Here is a 19,151-nt window from a genome sequence, read left to right as displayed (position 1 = left end):
AAACAAACAAATCACACTGCTTCACCTAAGGAACCTACCTGGGGAAAGGATGTTTGAAAATCATGTCACGTACAGTCTACCATTAAACTGCTCATAAGAGATGACACTAATAATAAATTAAGGTTTTAAGAAGGACGTACGTAAGACTTAAAATATCTAGCTCTGCCAAGCAACGCCTCCCAGCCTGTATGAGTATGAGGACTCTGCCTGGAGAAGTGTGTGTAAGTTAGCATCTACCGGTTTTTCTACTGTTCACTCTGCGTTTTAAAGTCCTACCATACTGTAGCTCTCCATCTCTTGTCTGTTGTATTGTGCTAGACATTATTACTGTGACGTTTTATTTATATTTATAAAAAGAAAGCTGGAGAAGGGGATGACTCTGTCAGTCTTTTTGCTGTATATATTTGAATGTTTTAAAATTGCTATTGCCACAGAAAAGCTTTGTTTTTGACTGTATTTACACACTTAAGTTCCAAAATGCAAACGTGTGCCAACACCTTTTGAGTAATCCAGATGTTGCACGTTATTCTTCTACACACTGTGATTAACATGTCTGAAAGTTAGGTGTACATTATGTTCATTTGTGTGACCATAATAAAAATCAAAAGGGTGAATAAAAATACATTTGTTTTTTTGCCAAAAATATATCAACGATATTTATTAACAACAGCCTTTTGGTGGAAAACAAGACAAAGGAAAGAGTTTATGTACACTCAGAGGAAATGTCACGGTTGATATTTCTGATCGGAGGCAAATCAAGACCTCAGCTGGCGAGACCACTTAATGTCGTTAATAATCGTTAATGTCCATCTTTCACCAAACCTGAGTCTGAAGAAATGTGTCCCAGAGATGCACAGAGAGAAATGAAAGAAACTCAGAAGTATCACATACAGTGTCACAGCATCTTCTGTCATTCAAACCATTGTCTTTAGCACATAAACAGCAGAGACTGAAAGAAACATTGAAAAGAATGGACCACTGAGTCCAGTGTCAACAGTGAAATGATGAACACAGCTGAACTCATGAAACTGCTTCTTAATTTGCATTTCTGCATCACAATACTGATAAAATAATTGCCCAAAAATATATCTGAAACGTCAATTCACTATTTCACTGCCTCAGGACTTTGGCTTCATTTTATTTTATTTTATTTTTGAAGTTCACTATTCACTATTTACCTGGATCAGGAACTTGGCTTCTATTTCTTTGATTGTGTAACCCTGACCTCAATAGACCACACAGAGCTTATTGGGATACATTTGTAACACTGACACACCATCAGGTGCAAACAACTCGACAAATGTAAAAGACAATTATTGGAGCAGATTATAAAAGAAAGGGCTTTGTAGTGGTTCTGTAATAACTTAGGAGTATGTCACATTCAGCATGTGTGTAGTGCAAAGAATTGCCCCAACAATAATCCTGTACAATCACTTTTTTGTTATCTTTAAATGCCCCCCCCTCTTTACTTATACAGCACAATCAGGTGGATCCGACCCTTCGCTCTCTTTAATATCACAACCTGGTAAAAGCCCCTCAGTTTAACTGGCACTGGTGTTGTCCATAGTTGAGAACAGATGCAAGAGCTTGACCCTCTGGGACGGAGTGATGCTCTGGCTCATGTGGATGATGCAGTCCATGGCCACATCAGGGTTTGCCTGCACCAGGCTGGAACACAGGTGGAAGATCACCATCACAAACATCCTAATGAAAATGTATAGACACTTTTTCTGCTTTTGCTTGAGGTTAAAAAAAATTAATATATTATGTTATAATGTTATATCTGTACAATATATCTCTAAAAATATTAATAACCTTAAAAACCAGGTGAAGTTGCAGTTATAAGTCAGACTAAGCAATGAGTAATGTATGAAATCCTTGGTTATTTATTTCCCCTAAATGCTTCAGTGTGAACATATAAGGAAATGCTACAGGCAACTCCAGGTAAACATTAGTGAAGTTATTAATGTTTTCTGACTGAGTCAACAATAAAGCGAATAAAGCTCCTTCACTGAGTCTGAAATGCATGAATATCACATGGGAGCGACCCATTGGCCGAACGGTTAGGTTCCGTGCCACATGGACGCACACGACAGTGACCAGCTGATCCCCGTCCAACTGGACTTTGTGTCAAGCACCATTACATCAATGTTGTTATTCCTGTGTGTGTGTGTGTGTGTGTGTGTGTGTGTGTGTGTGTGTGTGTGTGTGTGTGTGTGTGTGTGTGTGTGTGTGTGTGTGTGTGTGTGTGTGTGTGTGTGTATGTGTGTGTGTGTGTCTCTGCATACCTTTGGATGTGTTTCAAAGTGTTTTCTCGTTTCAAGTACTTGATGTTCTCTCTGATGGCGGACTGGGTGCCGCTGTCCTCCATGGACAAATGCTTCTCAAGCCACTCAACTACAGCTTGGTTATTGTCCCAGAGGTAAGCCTGGCAACGCAAACAGACACACCTTTACATTACCAATAAACAATGGAGTGCTCATAAATACAGGACAGATCATGATTTGTACCAGTGACAGATTAGGGCTGGGTATTGAGAAGACATGAAACAAACAGACATTGTTTTTTAAGTCTTTAAGGACGTTGTGATTGCAGCTCATATTCTCAGTCACTTTCAGGGGTTAAAGTAAAATGAGAATGATTTAAAAAGTGTCATGCTTAATAAAAATACAGCATCAGACAGAAAAACTAAAATACACCAAAAAAAAAGACTCTCCACTTGGCCAAATATTGACCAATGAACTCTGCCTGAGTTAATCTGCTTTATTTACTTTTATTCAAAATATTTAACTTGCATGTGCATCAGAGAGAGAATCCCTTTGTGTGGTCACACACCTTGACGGTTCCCTCTGTTTCAGCAAACCAGCGTCGCAGCATGGACTGCACGTGTCCGTCACTGAGGTCCTTGTTGGCCTGCAGAATCTCACATTTCACCACCTGCTCCAACAAGAGGCGACGGAGACGCCAGTAGAAGAACGTCCGCACGTTCTTCCACTCCAGAATATCCTGTCAACCCAGATTTGTAAAACATGTTACAGCAGCGTGCAGCTCCACTGAGCACAGTTTTATTTCCTGCACCTAATGCTACACACACTACATCAGCATGATTGTGAAGTGCTCACTCACAGTGATGACACCCTTCTCCTGCATCCTCCCTGGGGTGTCGTGCAGGTCTACAAACTGCACTGCCACCTGGTGGTAGATGGGCAACAGGAATTCTTCCCTGGCTTTGAGCTTTGACTCCAGCGCTCTGCACCGGGTGTCAGACGGCTCCAGGGAAGCTGGTGAAAACAGAACAGCTCTGAATCACGGTAAGGTTACGAAGATCTCTGCAATATTGTGGCAAACATAAGAAACTACGAGTGCTTGTATGAGTTGAGATAAGGAGCTTTTTACCAAGCTGCTCAACCAGACTGGCATAGACTGAATCTAGTCTTGTCATGGTCTTCAGCAGGTCCTTCCTCCTGAATTTGATCTCCACTGTGCCCTCGGCCTCTAGCACACCCCCTCTGCACAGAGAGAAAAAAAACAGGGAGACAAAACAAACATGTAATCACGCACACATCTGTTGTTTTATATAGAAATAAAAAAAATAATTCCACTACATTTACGTACCTGCTCTCCTTGTCAGCATAGAGCTCCATACACAGCGGGTTGATGGTGGGGTCAATCACCACCCAGGATCCTCCCCTCAGCTCAGCATGTGGTGGGATGTACACCAGCACCGGCTGATGGAAACCATGCAGGGCATCCACAATGTAGGCTCCGAACTTCAGTACCTGGTCATACATATCTGACAGAGAAGAGAAGAAGTTATTTTACAATCACAACAAAGCACTGTATGAGATTCAGAAATGTTTATTATCCCTCAAGTACCCTTCATTCCCCCGGAGAAGCCCCTCCAGTTGGCGAACACCATGAGAGGCAGACGTTCACGGTTGAAGTCACAAATGGCCTGAGCTGTTTTAAAGGCTGAGTCTGGGAACCACACCTGACCAGCCTGCTGCAGAACCTGACATCAACACACAAACACATGAAGGTGAAATACTCCTCTTATTATTGTCACCGTCTATTGTTGGACATTAACACTGTGTGTGAAGAGATTTGCTCACTTTGGATTCTGAGTCCAGGTTGGCTGGATCGGCTGGGACGGTGAACTCTACTGTGCGAGTTTCAACAGCAATGACACCGAGAGGTATTCCTCCTAACCTGCATTGATTCAACAGTATTAATAATATCCCTTTAAGAGTGAGGCTGAATGACCTTACATACCTTTCATATGAAGTATTCTGCGAGTGTGCAAACTTATTTACCGAGCTCTTCCTACCACCACCGTCTTAGCCCAGGACTCCATGATCTCCATGAAAGAGCCGTGGTCGAAGAATCCGCTCTGCCAGGCGCCTCTCACCGCTGATGACACCCATGAAGAATGTTCAAATCATGGAAATGTATTTGCTTTACGACTGAAAGGGACATTTTATTTAGAGGAACTCACTGGGGTGAGGTCGACCAGCCAGCATCCAGCGGGGGTCATACGGAGCTTTAGTAGGAGTGAACTCTATCTCTCTGTCCACTGGATCTTTAGCTGCTATGACAGGCACAGGAGAGTGTTTGTCCTGTGAGGAGAGAAGAACCAGAGTTAGTGATCTGGTTCTGTTATTGTGTGCAGGTCTCACTTCACACATTCATCCGAACCTTTGGCATGTAGGAGAGCCACTGCAGGATGGTGAAGACGCCCTCAAAGTCATCTGGCACCGTGGTGTGAGTCACTCCATTGTTGTGCATGATCTGGATTCCTCCCAGCTGGTTGTTGGAGGTGTAGACCTCTCTGCCCAGAACCTGTACACAAGCAGGGATTCAAGCTTCCAACTTTCTATTTGAGATGCTTGAGTATTAGCAGTAATTTATATTAAACAACTTCAGATGAGTACTTGCCAGATTCCTTTTCCGATTACATTCCATTTTTGTGCCTCATTTTCACATTTAGTCAGTTTTTTGTTATGTGCACACGAAACATAAGAGAGGAGAAGAGGAGACCAACAGACCTTGTTCAGAGCACTTGCTCCAGTCAGGATGATGTGGGAGTTCTCCACCTGAATCACTCGCTGTCCCAAACGGACCAGATAGGCTCCGATCCCAATAGCACGACACGTCACCTGCAAGAGCAAAAAGTGGCTCAAATAGAAAAAATAAAAGCCCAAGAGGGAATGACTGCTGAGGGAGGTCAGATCCACATTCTCACCATGCTGATTGTAATAATCTCCTCATAGGCCTGAGAAGTTTCCCCAGCGATGGTGCCAGATCCTCTCAGGTTCTCGACACCGAGACCTTCGTCCTTCCCGATGATGTCCATGATGATGTACCTGGCAAACCAACACATCTCTGTCATCCCACAGAGAAAAGTTCAGGGTGCCATGTATTTCCATGAGGTGACATTGTTTACTTCACTGTACCTGGACTCTCCTCCTTCCTCTACGTGGTGACAGTGAACAGAGTTGGTGGAGCTGATACGTGTGTAGTCCTGAGGTGTCAGGTAAAGGTACTTGAAACCCTGAGGAAAGACACGGGAAAAAACGTATAATGAGACACGTAAAACTACACATGTCTTTCCATTACCTGTGCTCATTTCCTCAGAGGTCACCTTGTAGGGGTCAGCAGGGTCGATCCATGCCACCTGGAACATGTGTTTGATTTCTTCAGCGAGGCCGATGCGCGCTCCGCTGTTGGCCGAGATGTAAATGCGGGGGATGCCCTCGGCCCGAGCCAGCTCCGACGCCCGGAGGAACAGCTCGTCCTCCTGAGGACCGAACGAGCCGATCATGTGAGTGATGTCGTTGCAGATGACAATGATGTCTCTGCCCGCGGGGTACTCTGGAGTCTTCATCTTCAGCCTGAAGGCGACCATCCCCACCTAGTGAAGAGTGGTGATCAGAATCATCACACTGGGAAAGAATACATGAAAAGTGTAATAGTTCATGTGAATGTCTTCAAATGGATCCCTACATCGTTGTCACCAGGTAGGCGGTTCATCTGCACCAGTCGACCTTGTGGGTCCAGAACCAGCTCAGCACAAATCAGCACGTCTTTAGGATACTTTTCCCCTGGACCCCAGAGCTTAAACAGAGCCTACAAGAAGATTTCCAGTCGAATCAGACACATCAAGAACATCAGAGAAAGAAAATGAGTCTAATTCAGTGAGTCCACGTTACCTGTCTGAACATCTCAGGGAAGTCGTAGACGTATGTGGTGCCCAGAGTTTGAGCCTGGAAGCGTTTGGCCTGCAGCAGATCCTTGGTCACATAAGGAGTGTTGATCAGCATGCCGTGCAGAGGACCGTGCTTGTCTCCATATGACTGGAACATGATCTGCAGAGATGACGAGTTGAGCAAGTTATTTATGTTGTGTAAAATACAAAAGAAAAGACACAACATAGCACAAGTCGCTTCGAGGAGGCGACCTCAGTCCACTGCCCTCACCTGTCCAGAACTTAGGTCATTGACCTCCTTGTACAGGCTGATGTCCAAATAGTAGCCAGATTCATTCGTGAGAAACAGACGGACAGGAACAGCATTTCCTGTTGGCGTCAGGCGGATGTTGATCTTCAGTTCTGCCTGAAGGACCCGCAGCTTCCACAGGCGGCTGCCATAGCGCATCACCATGGAGCGGACAGACTCCTCTATCTGTTGGTCCAAGAGAAAAGAACAAAGATGTTAAAGAGACTGAATGTGTAATCTTATTTATTTATTTAGGTTTAGTTTATAAACAAATATATTATATCTACTCTTACCAACCCTAACCCAAAATTCATACGCTTAAATTTTCTTCTTATAGATTGACCTAAGATATCCTACTTTCTGATCACTCCAAAATAAACAATTTAAATACCATATTAACACAAACACCAACCCCAGTGTGGTAGTGTTTACTGTATGTGCTGGACACTGACCTTCGAGGGGTCCATGATAACAGTTGGGACAAAGTTGAGGAAGATGTGGTTGCAGTCTGTTCGGATGCTGGTGTTACTGAAGGCCACCTCCAGCTCATCCATGGCCTCCAGGAGAAGACGTTCTCCCTCATTTTGAAGGTATTCAAAGGAGGCTTCCTGGATGTGTGTACAGAATCATTTAGAGACTGCTCGAAACACCACTTCAAGCTTATCCCCTCAGTATTCAGTTTCCCCTCATACCTTGGTAATGAGGTCCGAGTGGCGGATGATGGCTCGGATGAAGTAGCGGTAGTCTGTGACCTCAGCTCCCTCCTGAACACGAGCAGCGCCCAGGTAGAGGTGCATCTTGTGGTTGGAACAGGGAACAGCTTTCAGGCCGAAGTTCCTCATACGGTTGAGCTCCAGCTGAAACGCCAACGCTGGCTCCAGATTCCTGTAAATACGATCCTCCTGGAACTGAGAGGAAGCACAGGCAGAGGAGGGGGGGTCATCATACAGGAGAGGATTGGATTATAATTCAGGTTATTATATTCAAGTTATTAAAAACTTACCCCGTCTCTAGCTCTGAACGTGAAGAACTTGGGAAATTCTCTCTGTCGGAATGAACATTTTTAAAGAATGATATTGAGAGAGCAAACAAATTAATATCTACACCAATATAAAAAAAATGAAATGTAATATCACACATTCTCCACAATTCAAACTAAGTTGTATGTGTTTCCATACGAAGATAATCATTAAAAACACAAGTTGAACTTTTGACATAAACACTAAAAAAGAAAGGAGCCATTATTGGCTTCATCAAGTTATTTATAAAATTATATACACAGATGCATATGAATGCTAAAAGTGGGTCTAATGAAAACAATTCACAGTCTGGGATTATTGTTGCAGAATTACCTTCTGTGCGATCAAAAACGTGATTCTCCTGATTCCATACTCGAAGAGGATCGCTCTCTGTGAAAGAAAATGCACCATTTTCACTTCAACAATAAAACTAAAAAACTAAAACACTATACCTTCACTTATATGAATCACTCCTGTGCTGTGTAAGATTCGGAAACTGACCTTTGACTGGGTGAAGGCAGTCAACTCTGTGACCAAGGCATTGTCATCCTCCGTATCTGCTGATTTGATGGACACATTAATGATGTGGATTGGGTTCTCCCTCGTATTCTGTACAGGGTGGAGGAGAAACAGATGGCTTCATGAAAACAGCGGTTTTCTTATTGAAAGACAGCAGCCCTTTCACGGCCCTCACCTTAAAACTCTCCTCATCATAGAGACTGGAGCAGGACTCCAAGAACGGAGAAGTCTCCGCGAGTGGTTCTGCAAAGCTGGAAAGAACTTCATCGAAATTCCTGCAAAGAAAAACAAGCAACTAGAACGATCACCTCGTGGTTGTATGCCTCCACCAAACAGTGCAGTTCAAATCTAAATAGATTATTTCCCCAGACCCATGTGAGTTCACGGTGACCTTTCACCTTTCACCACTAAAGTCGAATAATTAATCAGAGTTTGAGGAAATGTCCTAAAGGCAAACTTGAGATATCACGTGCCAGGCACAAGGACACGTTCTGTTAGGTCACAGTGATTTTGCCCTTTGACCCCCCCAAATCGAATCAGTTAAACAGTGAGTCTAACATTGTGTTTGTGAGGTCATAGCAACCTTAACCTTACTCAACCTTTAATGCATAAAAAGTACTGGACCTTCTGAAGTCGTCGAAACACTGGAAGGCCACCATGGCACCCATGCGCTGGCAGGGTGGAGACCAGGCTCCCTCCAGGAAGAGCTCACTGCTCTGACGCCTCATGTTAAACTGTCCTGATCCATGCATCGGCACAGGAAGTCTGAAGAAGAAACACACAGACACACACACACACACAAACAGGCAGTGACAACAAAATACAACCACTGAATGATCACAGTCAGCTTCGCGTCTGCAAAAAATAAATGACTGAACAGGCAGGAGAACAAATACTGAGAGCAATTAATGCAAGTGTGGATATTCTCGTCTATATATACAACAATAACATTCAGTCTACAGGTACATTTCATGTAATTGAATGGACAGAGGTTATGAATTGTGGTTATAATATATCATTGTTACCATGTCTGATTGAGAGGTTGCAAATCAAGAATCAAATCAAATGCTGGAGAATGCAGGCTCCCCTAGTTCTAAATAAAATATTAGGCTAGAAGATTTCAAGAGGGACACAAACTAAATAAAGGATGCACCTCTCAAAAAGTACAGTACTGTTTTACGAGTCGAAAGAAGCAACAGAAATATGGAGACGCTCAGCTCAACAGTCAATTAGGAAGGACATGTTAGGAGTCCTTTAGCGGATGTTTCTGCTTTCACAGAACGAAAGGGGAAAAGAAGCAGCACGGTGCATCCAGCATGCATTGCTCTGGGACATTCTGTACACACAGTCAGGAGGTTTGTCTGGCTGGGAGGAGCTTTACTCTACCTGTTCAGAGTAGGGCTGCTCCCTCTGAAATAAGATGATTGACAGGTGAGATTAGCGGTGGAGGGTCAGACTGCACCACAACCTCCAGGCATTATGATTAGATTCAAAGCAGATTCACATTCAGGCATGGAGGGAGAGCCCCGTCTGCATTAGAGTCAGCTATAAGCAGTAGCAGCAGCATAGTCGATTTGTGGCTATGTGATCAATCAGGGGCCAGTATTGTGGCATAATAACAGTGTGTATGTTTGTCCGTGGAGAGTTGTGTAGCTGTATATAAATTTGTGTGTGCGTACATGAATCTGCCACCATGCATTCAGAATGGGTGGGAGAAATCAGCTTTTTAAACTTGTATATAAATCTGTGAACGTGTATTTAGATTTGTACATGTGTAAACAAATTGTGATCATAGATCGGGAAAATTCATTTAATGTAATAATAATGAATGGCTGAAAGGGCTAATGTAACTTCCCCACTGATTTTTGGAAGAGGCCGTCTCATCGACAGCTGCCATCATGTCCGGTTTAGTTGTGCACTTTCAACACCATCTTTTTGTTGTGTTAGTTTTTTTTACCAAAACGAAAAAAAATGCCTTCACTTACTAACGTTAAGTCTGTGGATGAAGTCCAGTGAGTAAATATGTTACCTGTTGGGATGTGATGACGGCAACATAAACTGGAAGTCCACAGCACATGTTCCGTCCTGCAGCTGGTGATGCTGGATGCTGTTTAGCTCATAGGCGATATAAGCTCTGCGCACATACACCTGCAAGTCAACACAGTAGTAAGTAAGTAAGTCGTTGACATAGGAAAAATAAAAACGCATTGGAAGGAAATCCTCCAGAGTGTTTCCACTTACCTCAAGTGCAGCCATGCATACCACTTGATTGGAGTGATAGAAGAAATTGGGTAAAACATCAAATATGGAGGTTTCAGAGAGGATGAGTTTCTGTGAGAAATGAAGACAAAAACAAATCATGTGACTTTAAATATATAAAAAAAAAAAAAATGAATGTAATTTCTCCACACGAGGATTACCTTCAGGTTTTCCGGACAGAACTGGTGTCCGTACATGTCAATGGCCGACAGGAAGATGGACTCCACCTGGTTGTGTCTCAGCTCATATGATGGTAGATGTGAGGCAATCAAGACCTATGAGACATGTACAAATACGATATCAAATAAGCTGTTGGGGACAAAAAGCTAAATTTTCTCAAATCTGAAGAAAGTATACATTTTGATAGTTTTGAAAAGACCATTTCAATCCAACTTGAGATCATTGTGCTTGAACTATATATTCCACATGTGTCCGTAAGATGCAGGTGGTCTGACCTGTCGGGCTCTCAGTGCCACCCGGGAGTTCTCCGTCTTACTGAGCTGTGTGAGTTCATTCAGAATCGCCATCAGCTCATCGGCCAGTGTGGAATCCCGTCCGCACAGTTGGTCCTACACAAAGTCAAGGAGGCACATCACACTGTGTCACATCAGGCAGATATCCTGAAGGAGGAATTATTCACGCGTCGGTGTGGGGGAAAGTCTTACGATGAGCATTGTGACCAGGATGTTCTTCTTGGGGACCTGAGCATGAGAGAAGATGTACTCCAGCACCGGACTCATGTCGGGTTTGTGCTGTTCTCTCAAGTTGATGACACACTTGTCATAGTGAGCTGTTTCAGAGGAAAAGGACGACGCCTGTTACACAGAAGAAATGTAAAAAAACTGCTGCACAAATGACCATGAAACTAAGTGGAAGGAAGAAGACATTCTAATTTGGTGTGGATCCAGATCAGGGGGCGGATCCAGGAATTTATTTAGATGGGGGATGTGGCTTTTTCAGCAGCTGTATGGTAACAAATAGGACAATAAACTTGTATCTATCTCTTTTAATTTAAGGGAACTGTTGGGCCTTGATGGAGGGAAGCCCTTCTCCTGTGTTAAACTCTAGTTTTAATTCAAGTTCAACTGCAGTTACAATAAAGAAAACCCCTCATTTAGAGTTTTTAAATTATTTTCTTGTTTTCTTGTTGTTCTTTTATCTGTTTTGTTTACTTACATTCCTGAGGATGATCTGTCTTTTCTATGATTTGCTAACTTTGCAATCATATTTAATGAAGCACCTTGGAAATTTAGAAAGGTACAATGCAAATAAAGTGGATTATGATATTCCTATGATGTCACCTTGCTGAAACTGCATCTCGACCTGCAGATAGCGCTTCAGCAGATCTAGAACCACAGACTTCATATACCCCCGGATTCCACTGCGGTACCTGAATAGAACATGATCGAACATCAGTCCAACAACGAAACACCAATATCACTTATCTGTGTTATAACTGATCACATCTGCATTTGACAAATATGGAATAAACCCACCTTTGTACCAGCTGTACGATGCTCTGAGTGTTCATGAAGAAAACCTCCCGGTCAGCTTTCCTCTGCAGGGTCGCTGCATGGCTGTCTAGAATATTTGCAATCTGGAGTAATTGAAAAGAAATACCATTATCATATACTGAGTGTGGTCGCTTGTACTCACAGAACTCGCTGTGTGACGCTGACACAATAACAGCACTTTGTCTTTTACCCTTTGACTGGGGAACTGGCAGAGGACGGACGTGATGTTGCTGGCGTACTGGGCTATGACTTTACGGATGTTTTTCTCAACGCTGGGTGGAACGCGTCCCGCCACACTGGTCATGATCTCCTGGAGCTCCAGCAGCGGCAGGGAGGGGTCTCTTAGAGTCTTCATCATGGTGGCCACCCACTTTTTCAGCTGCAGACATGAATAAGCAACAAAATCATGCACTCAAATGTATAAGAACTGACTCAGGACTGTGACGGGGCGGAGGGACTGCTGTGTACCTTGGTGCTGAAGTAGGGCTCTTCAAGGCAGTACCCTTCCATGACCTTAGTCAGGTTCTCGAGGACACTGTGAAACACCTGGTGAAGCTTCTCCCCGACCATGGGCAGCGGCTGCTGGGGCGGCAACATGGCTGTGTTGAGCTCCACCTACAACAGAGGACAGAATGAGAAAAGTACAGTGTCCATTATTATCTGCAGTTACAGTTACAACATTGTTGGGTAAATTTTACCCGATATAATATACCCGATAAAAAATACTTCTCATAAAAATATATTGATGTACAACAATACATGGCAATTTGAAGTACTCTTCTTTTATTTCCCCCTACACAACATCCAATAAAACGAAAAAAAAAACGGTATCATGGGGGGACCCTATAAAAAGGCTCTAATATTAGTGAAAGATTAGGGGGTCGTTAAAGAAAAATTCCTAAAAATAATAAAAATAGAGCTGAGAACTTGTTCTTTGGTCCAGCCGTTCCTGGGACAAGTCTGGTGAAGGCACAGTCTCCCTGCATCATTTACAACTTATATCATATTAAAAAAAAATGTACCCTCTAACACTAACGTCGGGTGAAAATTACCCGAACACGTGTCTACTGAAAAAAACAGGGGTGGCAGCAGGGAAACTAGCCGACCTTCTATGACGTGAGTGAGCGGACTGAAGCTACCCAGGGACCCACGCCACTCAGACAGCAGCAACATAATGAAAATCCCATTACCACACTCGCTCGGGGAAAAAACACCTGACGTTAGCATCCTAGGGTTAAGGACTAAAACACCTAAATTATATAATATTTGAATAAGATCTTAAAAGTCAAAACATTATTAGAAAGTGCTTAAAATGTACAATATGTCGTATTTATCCTACGACATACTGGATGTCAATTTCTTTTGAAGTTACAGCAGAGATGATCGAAGCGGATATGACGGAATTAAAAGGAGACCAAAATGAAACGTTCTGTTCCCTGGAAGGAGCTGTGGATTTCTCTGGTTGTTTGGAAACATTTTGTACAATGTAAGCACATTATTTTATTCTATTTTAAGTAGGGTTTTTGTGTATTATATTTTTAAATTACAAGGTTTGATTAAGAGATTCAGATTATGTGCTGTAAACAGTTATGTGGAATAATCTACCCGGTGTATACTGCTGGGGTCGTCGAGTTCGATATGTGCCACCACGCAGCCAAGCACCAGCACGGCTCCAGGTCTCTTAACAAAGTGGATACAACCAGACTGCTGCACAGTCAGGGTCATCACCATCTTCATCACCTGAATCCACAGCACAAACACAGTCAGTGAAAATACAGAAAGACATGCCTCGATATTAAAATCACAGGCATTGAACATTTCATCAGAATCCGTCACCTCCATCTCAGCGTAGACGTCCCCCGCATTAACATGTCCTCCGTCCTCCACCATGTACTGCAGCAGCTTGCCAGCGGAGGGCGACCTCAGCACAGTGGGATCTTTCTCTTTCTCAAACACACAGGTCTTGTTGCCAACAGTGATGCGGTAACTGTGCGGTTAAATAATGATGATCATATTAGAAATGAGTAAACAGATAAAACCAGTAGGAAAACAAGCACCAGTGATTGATCCGGATGGAACAGTCACAGTTTTACCTGTCGACCTCCTCCTTCATGTAGGTGGTGTGACTGCTGCCATCGTAGGACAGCAGGAGGCCTCCATCACTTAGCCTGTGGACGTCTATTTCAATGTTGGAGCTGTTCATCACAATGAAGTATGTTGTCGGGGACTGGCGCGCCACCTGCAGGTGTCAACCGGAATCATTTGTTGATTAAACTGGAAATAACCACAGTGCGATTGTATTTCCCTCGAACCAGTACAGTTTCACAATGACCTTTAACCTTAGAAATCTTATCTTATAATTTTTGAGTCCAAGTAACAACTAGTTAAAACAAAATTGAAATTCCTTAATGCAAAATTTAAAAGGATTATCTCAAGGCCTTCTTAAGATAATGTATTAACGAGGCAAAAGAGTTTTGTGACCTTGACCTTTGACCTCCATATTCAAATCAGTTCATCCTTGAGTCCAAGTTAATGTTTGTATCAGATGGGTGTTTCTGATATATCATATTCCAAAGAACAGGAGGTCATGTGATTTTGACCTTTGCCCGTTGAACACCAAAATCGAAATGGTTCATTTTTGAGTCCAACTGAACATTTCCATCAAATTTGAAGATATTGTTTCAGAAGAATGGGACGGGTAACTCAAAAACACAAAGCTGTTGCATCACAGAGCCATAAGGAAGAGTTTGAGTGAAACAAGGAACATTTAAAGAGAGTGAAACAGGTTAAATACCTTGAGACAGAACTTGACTCCTTCGTATACAAGGTCGAGACTGACGGAGTTGAGGAGACTGGCTGCAGGCAGCACCTGTCCTCTGAGGAAGCAGCAGGTCATGTCTTTTAAAAGTCAGTTAAACGAGTAAGAACTATGGTGAGACATTGACAAAAAGAGACTGAGTCTACCGACCTTTCCAGGGAATGTAGGTAATCAGACATGCTCTTTCTGAAGCTCGCATCGGCGACGTGCAAACCCCCACAGACAACACCCAGCATGGTGTCTGGTCTCTCTGCCTGCAGACAGAACACGTGGATGAAATGATTCAAACCAAAAGGAAGCGACTCAAAGGTCTGACATCAGGTCGTCAGTCGGTTACCTGCACTTTCTCTGCAATGAGATGATCCAGCCAGCCAGTGTCGATGTCATTGTTTCTGAAGTTTTCCGTCTCCAGCAGCTTAATGAGATACTCGACAGTTGTCCTGAAGTCGCCTCTGATGGACAGCTCCTTCATCGCCACCACCATGTTCCTGAAGCAAATGATAAACATCACACCTGCTAAAAAAACATGTAACCTGCAAAGGATACATTTCCTATCCTTGAATTATAAATAATAATGGTGTATCCTGACGAATAAGAATATTGCATTTAACTCTTCTTATCTTTAAGATTGGGTTATTAGCAGGTCATTACATTTTGTATCATATTACAGACTGTTGCCTCAGAGTTAAAACCGTAAAGCTGAGATTGTCAATATTGTGGCCTCATCAAAAATAGAACAACTTACGAAATGGCTTCTTCTCGGTTCTCGCCCCACGAGAAACAGTGTCCGAACTGCGAGTCCGCAAATTCATGCAGGCCACCGGTCGCTCCCACGCTGAAGTAGCCCCACACATTTTTACTGCTGCGGAAGTTCAGCTCCTGCACGGTGCCAGAACTGGGCTTGAACCCCTGTGGGGCCGAGGGCACATGGACGAGATGTGAGTGAGGCAAATTTAAAAGCATGACACAGAACAGTTGAGCCGCGTTTTGAATATTGGTCAAATGACCTCGTCAGGGTTCTCGCTGGTGATGCGAGCAGCTATGACGTGGCCTCTTGGACTCGGGATGACGTCTGGATTCACAAAGTTTATGATGGTGTCGCCCCACGGAGTTTCTCCATAAAGCAGGCGGATGTCCTTGATTCTATCCAGCGGGATTCCCATGGCAATCTATCACAGATGAGACTCAGTGTTATAATGGCAGGATTTCAGTTGGAGATATATTCTTCTTATGTTTACACATTAATAATTTTGTTCAGGTGCTTTAATGCGGTTTACCTGAAGCTGGGCAGCGGGCAGGTTTACATCTCCGATCATCTCTGTGCACGGATGCTCAACCTGCAGACGTGGATTCAGCTCCAGGAAGTGGAAACTTCCATCTTCAGAGAAGAGATACTCCACAGTACCTGCACTCACATAACCCACCATCTTGGCAAGCCGCACAGCAAACTGGCCCAGAAAGAGAGAGGAGACAATTTGTAATATTCTCAGCAAGATTGACTCAAAACTGGAAAATAGACACATACAGAGACAGAAACTAACCTGTTCCATCTGCTCAAACGTGGAGGGAAGAGCTATGGTGGCAGGAGCCTCCTCTATGATCTTCTGGTGCCTCCTCTGGATGGAGCAGTCTCGTCCAAACAGAGAGATGGCATTCCCGTATTCATCGGCCAGTATCTGCACCTCGAGGTGCCTCGCATGCTGAGCCAGCTGCATGACGAAGATGGGTGAGCCGGGTACCTCTGTCTGAACCTGAAATAAAAAACTATAACATGTCAGCAGAGGGAATTCAAAGTACTCTTGGATAAAGTCGTAAAAATGCATTTACACAGACCTGTCTAAATGAACTGGCAAAGTCCTCAGAACTTTCTACTTTACGGATTCCCTTTCCACCTCCACCCTCAGAGGCCTTGATGACAACCGGATAACCGATCCTCTCAGCTCCCTGCACAGAAACAGAACATAAAAAAGATAGTTTAGCAAAAGATAAATCCTTGAAGCTTTTGATTGATTGAAGGGTTGATGAATTGTTTGAAAGATGAATTATGCTTACTGCCAGGCCGTCGTCTACATCGAGGACGCAGCCCTTCACGTAGATCTCTTGAGGAACACTGATCACATTTTCTCCAGCTTGGTCCTCCTCTGTCCAGTCCACTCTCAGACCTGGAGCACAACATCACACCAGGTGAGCACATGAAGACACTTTGCACTCACAGTTTGACCCATCAGTTAATCTGTACCCTGTAAAGAAAACACAGCATGTCCGTCACCACTTTCTGTGACCTGACACAGTGTGTGTGGAGGAGGTGCATCACCTGATCCGCTCCATGGGAGTGTGGGGATGTCAGCAGTCTGGGCCACAATAGACGAAGCCACTTTATCCCCTAGAGCCCACATGGCCTTACTGGACGGCCCTGGTGGAAATCATCATTAAACAATGAGATGTGAGAAACACCCATGGTCCACATAAAAAGATTATGAGTTTTCAAACTTATTTCATCAATAAGTTATTTATATATACCTAAAAAGGATATCCCTGCTTTGCTCAGGAGGTCGGGCAGTTTGGGATTTTCTGACGCATGTCCCCAGCCGGCCCACACAGCCTGTGATGAGTGATACACAAACACATTGTGTTGTCATTTGGATTTCTTTGTAGAAGAAGAGGCCAGAGAACACAGCTGTGCAGATAAACACTGAAATGTACCTGCACTGGGATTCTTTTTGCAATGTCCACTATCAGCTCTACGTTGGCATAGTTGTTATTGTTGGGCCCGCCAGGTACAGGCACATAATGATCCGCCATTTTAATGTATTCTGCAGGTGGAAAAAGAACAACACATAGCAGTGAGTATTTAATAACAGGGATTAATTTGCTTTGGCAGCTTAGACAAACACTCTCAGCTAAGACACAGTTTCCAGAACCGCCTGGTGGTATCTGCTGCATAATGAAATATGATGAGTTCACAATAACCTGCATTAGCCTTCAAGTCTTCAGGCGTCACCATGACAACAAAGCGGATGGTCCTCTCGTTGCGGAACATTTCGTAGGACCATCGACGGATAGAGCGCATACACTTGACTGCGGCGATGCCATTGTTGGCAATCAGCACCTGCAACACAAACATAAACCAGTTATTTACTGCTTGTTTTGTACAGCAGCTCGTAACCTCTGTGCTTTATTAATACAACATTTTGTTTAGCTTCCTCTATAAATCATGAATCCTGCAAAAAAATTGTAAGTGGACAGATAATGATGCATATGTGGAATTTGGTGCAGATCCAAATAGAAATCTAGATCTAGTGAATGTGGTTCCATAAGGGGACTGTTGGACCTTGGCAGAGATATGCGTTCCACCGAGTACCACTCAAGTCCTTACTTTTTCGATGACACGGTTTCCACCGAATCGGGTGACAAACTCAGCCGGAGAGGCCACAGTGAAGTCCCTCTGTAGATCCATCTTTCTGTGTTCACGTCCTTTTTTCACCAAATGAAGCCCGGACATGCTAGGCCTGGAGTGGAAAGCACATTGTTAGTTGTTCTGCTCAGTAACTCAGAAAAACGACGTTACCTGGGTGTATTTTAGTTTTGTAGATTGGCTACAACATTTGTTCAAAAACTCAGCGATCGCGGTCGGACCCAAGCAGGTCAAATCCAAAACGGATCAGTGCTTAACAACAACCATGGTGGGAACAGCTCCAGAACAGGACATGCTCACACACTACAGTCAAAGTTCAACCTGCCTCAAACAAACCATTAATTTCTGGCCTTATCTTCACAATCACACTCAACCACTGCTCTCCACAGAAACGTGTAATCTCTAAAAACAATACGTTTCAGGAAATCGAGCTGCGCTATCAGTCTCGCTGAGGCCTTTTATCAGCTGTTCACCGGAGCAGAGCCAATAAAAGTAGATGTATCATCCCCATATATTACAGCATACATTCAGATCTATATTTCTAATGCACCAGCCAGGCTACAACTGGTGATAGTCGGGTGTTCAAGTGAGTTTGTTGACAGAGCTTCAGTTTAGTATCTTCACACTTTATGACTTAAGTTAAAAACCGGATTAATCCGTTATCAGATTTGAAGTTCATTTTGAATCTGGTTGAATAATGAATCATGAGATTTTGTGGAACTGACCAACAGCGTTTAATGTTTATTGTGATTTTAACACATACCTATATTCATATATTACTATTAAGTTGTTTCTACATAGTAGTCAGTGATAATATTGAATGAATTTATAAGAGAGTTTAGGCCTTTTCGTACTCTAACAATCATATTAACAATGAAATATGCCTCCTTGCTTAATCATGTTAAATAATAGTAATACTAACAACAACAATAATAATAATAATAATAATGATAATATCCATGGCACCTTTCAAAACCAGAGTTACAAGGTGATTCACAAAATAAAATACAAGTGCAAAGAAATAAATAGAAACAATAAAAGAACAGCATTAAAACAATTGGAAGAGTCTACACAGGTGAGTTTTGAACTGTATTTTAATCTGATGCATTGATT

The 19,151-nt window shown here is 43.1% G+C and overlaps 1 protein-coding gene across 11 annotated transcripts in view; it reads right to left on the bottom strand.

The window, feature by feature from the left end:
* Window positions 1-624: 624 nt before the first annotated feature.
* The window catches only part of acacb (acetyl-CoA carboxylase beta), a 23,451-nt gene continuing 4,924 nt past the window's right edge, over window positions 625-19,151 (bottom strand). For 9 of the 11 annotated variants that reach the window (XM_053420243.1, XM_053420244.1, XM_053420240.1 and 6 more), the window contains 52 exons: window positions 18,000-18,132; window positions 17,594-17,732; window positions 17,327-17,436; window positions 17,144-17,225; window positions 16,938-17,036; window positions 16,676-16,785; window positions 16,457-16,567; window positions 16,165-16,374; window positions 15,901-16,071; window positions 15,631-15,792; window positions 15,369-15,532; window positions 14,961-15,111; window positions 14,774-14,877; window positions 14,600-14,681; window positions 13,899-14,044; window positions 13,642-13,792; window positions 13,411-13,545; window positions 12,274-12,420; window positions 11,996-12,184; window positions 11,788-11,888; window positions 11,593-11,681; window positions 10,957-11,081; window positions 10,747-10,860; window positions 10,453-10,566; window positions 10,274-10,363; window positions 10,062-10,180; window positions 9,419-9,442; window positions 8,657-8,797; window positions 8,208-8,307; window positions 8,015-8,122; window positions 7,847-7,903; window positions 7,498-7,539; window positions 7,187-7,402; window positions 6,947-7,102; window positions 6,477-6,680; window positions 6,210-6,365; window positions 6,004-6,126; window positions 5,642-5,911; window positions 5,454-5,551; window positions 5,243-5,363; window positions 5,046-5,156; window positions 4,696-4,839; window positions 4,496-4,616; window positions 4,314-4,410; window positions 4,113-4,209; window positions 3,877-4,012; window positions 3,616-3,793; window positions 3,397-3,509; window positions 3,127-3,281; window positions 2,836-3,006; window positions 2,289-2,428; window positions 625-1,668 (listed from right to left, as the gene is read on the bottom strand). In XM_053420243.1, the coding sequence (XP_053276218.1) occupies window positions 1,542-1,668; window positions 2,289-2,428; window positions 2,836-3,006; window positions 3,127-3,281; window positions 3,397-3,509; window positions 3,616-3,793; window positions 3,877-4,012; window positions 4,113-4,209; window positions 4,314-4,410; window positions 4,496-4,616; window positions 4,696-4,839; window positions 5,046-5,156; window positions 5,243-5,363; window positions 5,454-5,551; window positions 5,642-5,911; window positions 6,004-6,126; window positions 6,210-6,365; window positions 6,477-6,680; window positions 6,947-7,102; window positions 7,187-7,402; window positions 7,498-7,539; window positions 7,847-7,903; window positions 8,015-8,122; window positions 8,208-8,307; window positions 8,657-8,797; window positions 9,419-9,442; window positions 10,062-10,180; window positions 10,274-10,363; window positions 10,453-10,566; window positions 10,747-10,860; window positions 10,957-11,081; window positions 11,593-11,681; window positions 11,788-11,888; window positions 11,996-12,184; window positions 12,274-12,420; window positions 13,411-13,545; window positions 13,642-13,792; window positions 13,899-14,044; window positions 14,600-14,681; window positions 14,774-14,877; window positions 14,961-15,111; window positions 15,369-15,532; window positions 15,631-15,792; window positions 15,901-16,071; window positions 16,165-16,374; window positions 16,457-16,567; window positions 16,676-16,785; window positions 16,938-17,036; window positions 17,144-17,225; window positions 17,327-17,436; window positions 17,594-17,732; window positions 18,000-18,132 (6,754 nt within the window). In that variant the 3' untranslated portion in view covers window positions 625-1,541. Of the gene's footprint in view, window positions 1,669-2,288; window positions 2,429-2,835; window positions 3,007-3,126; window positions 3,282-3,396; window positions 3,510-3,615; window positions 3,794-3,876; window positions 4,013-4,112; window positions 4,210-4,313; window positions 4,411-4,495; window positions 4,617-4,695; window positions 4,840-5,045; window positions 5,157-5,242; window positions 5,364-5,453; window positions 5,552-5,641; window positions 5,912-6,003; window positions 6,127-6,209; window positions 6,366-6,476; window positions 6,681-6,946; window positions 7,103-7,186; window positions 7,403-7,497; window positions 7,540-7,846; window positions 7,904-8,014; window positions 8,123-8,207; window positions 8,308-8,656; window positions 8,798-9,418; window positions 9,443-10,061; window positions 10,181-10,273; window positions 10,364-10,452; window positions 10,567-10,746; window positions 10,861-10,956; window positions 11,082-11,592; window positions 11,682-11,787; window positions 11,889-11,995; window positions 12,185-12,273; window positions 12,421-13,410; window positions 13,546-13,641; window positions 13,793-13,898; window positions 14,045-14,599; window positions 14,682-14,773; window positions 14,878-14,960; window positions 15,112-15,368; window positions 15,533-15,630; window positions 15,793-15,900; window positions 16,072-16,164; window positions 16,375-16,456; window positions 16,568-16,675; window positions 16,786-16,937; window positions 17,037-17,143; window positions 17,226-17,326; window positions 17,437-17,593; window positions 17,733-17,999; window positions 18,133-18,405; window positions 18,434-19,151 lie in introns of those variants that run through there. The other 2 variants (XM_053420251.1, XM_053420245.1) reach the window with 2 other exon arrangements.

The sequence above is a fragment of the Pleuronectes platessa genome, chromosome 4 (genome assembly GCF_947347685.1).
Source record: "Pleuronectes platessa chromosome 4, fPlePla1.1, whole genome shotgun sequence".
NCBI lineage: Eukaryota > Metazoa > Chordata > Actinopteri > Pleuronectiformes > Pleuronectidae > Pleuronectes > Pleuronectes platessa.
Note: the sequence above shows the minus strand (reverse complement) of the source record. Positions and strands in the feature narration are given on the sequence as shown.